General features: G+C 63.7%; 1 protein-coding gene across 1 annotated transcript in view; it reads left to right on the forward strand.

Moving 5' to 3' along the window:
• Positions 1-3,057, forward strand: part of COL18A1 (collagen, type XVIII, alpha 1) — a 10,645-nt gene that overhangs the window by 4,639 nt on the left and 2,949 nt on the right. Inside the window, 14 exon segments of the mRNA XM_010133077.1 lie at positions 1-35; positions 152-214; positions 609-644; positions 716-805; positions 964-993; positions 1,104-1,130; positions 1,317-1,379; positions 1,532-1,606; positions 1,700-1,735; positions 1,847-1,900; positions 2,138-2,212; positions 2,417-2,488; positions 2,697-2,739; positions 2,887-2,976. Coding sequence (XP_010131379.1) covers positions 1-35; positions 152-214; positions 609-644; positions 716-805; positions 964-993; positions 1,104-1,130; positions 1,317-1,379; positions 1,532-1,606; positions 1,700-1,735; positions 1,847-1,900; positions 2,138-2,212; positions 2,417-2,488; positions 2,697-2,739; positions 2,887-2,976 — 789 coding nt within the window.

Below are 3,057 nucleotides of genomic sequence, written 5' to 3' on the forward strand. Positions count from 1 at the left end.
GCAGCCCCGGACTGCCTGGCTTGCCAGGACTGAAGGTAGGAGCACAGGGAGACTGGGACAGGCACTGGGCAGGACCCCAGTGCTCCCCAGCCTCGGACCATCAGGAAGATGCTCCAAACTGCATCTTGCCCTTTCCTGCACCTCCTTGCAGGGCGATGCTGGTGTGCCCGGCGTGGATGGCCGCCCTGGCCTGGAGGGCTTCCCTGGACCACAGGTAGGAGCGTCAGCTCCCCCCCTTCCAGAAGCCCCCTCTCTCCAGGCACCCTTGATTGCTGCAGGGCCACTGGCAGCAGCTCCATCCGCAGTAGCTGAAATTCCACACCCGTCCCTGCTCCTGGTGCTTTCGACTGTTCCCCTGTGCTGGGACCAGCCCAGCACATGCCAGGGGTGCCCACACTGCTTCGAATCCCGTCCCCATCTGCTCACCACCACCTCCACCTAAGCGTGTCCCGAGCTGGCTCGCTGCCTGGACCTTGCAGGCGGGGGGTGGGTGGCCTGGAAGAGTTTGCTGAGCCGCAGGCAGGAGGGGGTGTCTCTGCTTGTGAGCCAGGGTCCAGCTGCTCATGGTACCAAGTAGGAAGCTCACCCCTGCCTGCTCCTCCTTCCAGGGACCCAAAGGTGACAGAGGCAGCCCCGGCGAGAAGGTGGGTGCCACCAGGCTGGGGACAGGGACTGGCCACTGGTGGCCCTGGGGCTGAAGGTTTGTGTCTTCCAGGGTGAGCGAGGCCAAGATGGTGTGGGGCTGCCCGGCCCCCCTGGTCCACCTGGTCCCCCGGGACAGGCTCTTGCTGTCTCAAGCGAAGACGTGAGTGGTGGCCCCTGGCTGGGGAAAACTAAACCTGGGGCAGGGAAGGGGTCTGCCCAGCACCTGTCATGGAGGGGGTGGGGGGACCGAGGGGACCTCTCCAGGAGCAATTAGAGTGAAGATTAGGGTGGAAAACTTCATTTTGTCTCTTTTTCCAGAAGTCTTTGGTGACTTTGCCTGGTCCAGAGGTAGGTGCTCCTCCTGCATCCCGTGCCCACCCCTCAGCAGCACCGGGAGGGCACGCAGTGTCTTGGACAGAGGGGGGTTTCTCTTACGGCATCGCTGCTTCTCTCCACAGGGCAGACCGGGTCGTGCTGGCTTCCCGGTGAGTCGGTGGCAGGGCTGGGGACCACAGGGGTGGGCCTGGTGGAAGCTTTGGGCACACTCTGGTTGCTGGTCCTGCCACGCTTTGCTGCAGTGGTGCTGGTGTGGTGGTGACGATGGGGAAAGGGGTTTGGGGTCTGCCTTTGGTGGGTTGGGGCTGACGTGGGCTCTGTGCTCCTCCCTGCAGGGCCCGGTGGGACCAAAAGGAGAGCGGGGCTCAGCTGGTCCCCAGGGCTCGCCGGGGTTGAAGGTAACTGTTCTGCACCACCTCTACCCCGTGGGGTGGTCATGCTTCTGGTCCCCCATCCTGCCTGGCCACTGGGTCCTGGTGGTGATGCCAGCCCTGCCATGGGAGGGGGCCTGGTCCCTCCACCTCCCCTCGCCCCTCCTCCTATCTTGTAGGGGGACAAAGGGGAGCCCGGCGTCATCATCAGCCCTGATGGGACCATGGTCACTGCGAAGGTGAAAGGAGAAAAGGTGGGTGTGCTGCAGGAATGGGGAGCATGTCCCTGTGCAATGGGTGCAGGGTGGTCCTGGTGGTGACGCCTTTCCCCTCTCTGCTGTCTGCAGGGGGAACCGGGGCTGCGGGGACCAATGGGACCCTCGGTAAGTCACCATCATCACTCTCCTCGTATCCCGTGGGGCTGACCCAGGGCAGAGGGGGCTGGAGGGTGCCCCCATTCTGAGCATCCCCATCCCCATCTTCTCTTCCTCCAGGGCCCTCAGGGACGAACAGGGGTGAAGGGCGAGATCGGCTTTCCGGGCAGACCTGTAAGACTTGCTCCTGGTTTGTTTGTCCCCTCAGACATTGCCTTCACCACCACGTCCCGCCACCCAATGCGCACATCTTGTCCCTGCCAAACCCAAAAATCTGTTGTGTCCTTGAGGGGTGGGGAAATTCTGGGGAGATGGAGGCAATGCCTGGGTGTCAGAGATGACAGCAGGGTGTCACCTCAGGATTGTCAGGGGGATGTGGACGAGGGGCTCATCTTTGCTGCTCACCCACAGGGACGTCCTGGCATGAACGGGATGAAGGGCGAGAAGGGTGACCCTGCAGATGTCAGCAGCGTGCTGGGCTTACGGGTGAGCCCTGCTGCACCCCCTCCAGACTGCTGGCGCAGCAGGGCAGGGGGCACACCCTGAGGGTCTCCCTGGGGACCCGGATCCCTTTGGAAAAGGGCACATGCCTCCCTCATTGCCCCCTTGGGGCATGGCATGGCTCTGGTGTCCCTGCCATGGGGACTGTCCACTTTGCAGGACCCTGACACAGCTTTTCTCCCCTTTCAGGGTCTGCCGGGACCCCCAGGGCCTCCAGGGCCCCCCGGGCCACCTGGCAGCATAGTCTACGACAGCAGCAACGTGAGTAACAACACGGTCTCCATGATGGGGTTGCTGAGGGGTGGTGACTGGGTGCACCCACTGTTCCCCACCTGGCTGGAGGGGCTGGAGGATGCTGTGGAGACATCCTGCCCAGGGCTGGCACATGGGGCTGCCATCGGCATCGCACTGAGGGGCAGGCACCCAGGATGCTGCCGTCTCTGCAGCTGCTTCCTTTGCATCCCTGCAGGCCTTCAGCGACTCTGGCCATCCCGCGCTGCCGGCCTTCCCTGGTAAGGGAGTGTCTCTCTCCCAGCCCCCTTGGGACAGTTTAGGGACCCCCAGCAAGGTGGGGCAGGGCAGGGGGGACACCTGGCCTGTTAGAGCTGGGGCTGGGATGCTGCAGCGCTGAGGTGGCATCTCTCCACTGCTCTCCACAGGTTTCCACCAGTTTCCAGGACAAAAGGGAGAGAAAGGCGATGTTGGAGCCCCGGGACCCCCAGGTAGGTGACCGGTCCCCGCAGGAAGAGGTGGGCAGGGGATGGCTCAGGCCCATCCCAGCTCCCCTCCCCACCCCTCTCCCTTTCCACAGGCCACTTCCCCTACGACCT

The sequence above is a fragment of the Buceros rhinoceros genome, unplaced genomic scaffold (assembly GCF_000710305.1).
Source record: "Buceros rhinoceros silvestris isolate BGI_N320 unplaced genomic scaffold, ASM71030v1 scaffold33243, whole genome shotgun sequence".
NCBI lineage: Eukaryota > Metazoa > Chordata > Aves > Bucerotiformes > Bucerotidae > Buceros > Buceros rhinoceros.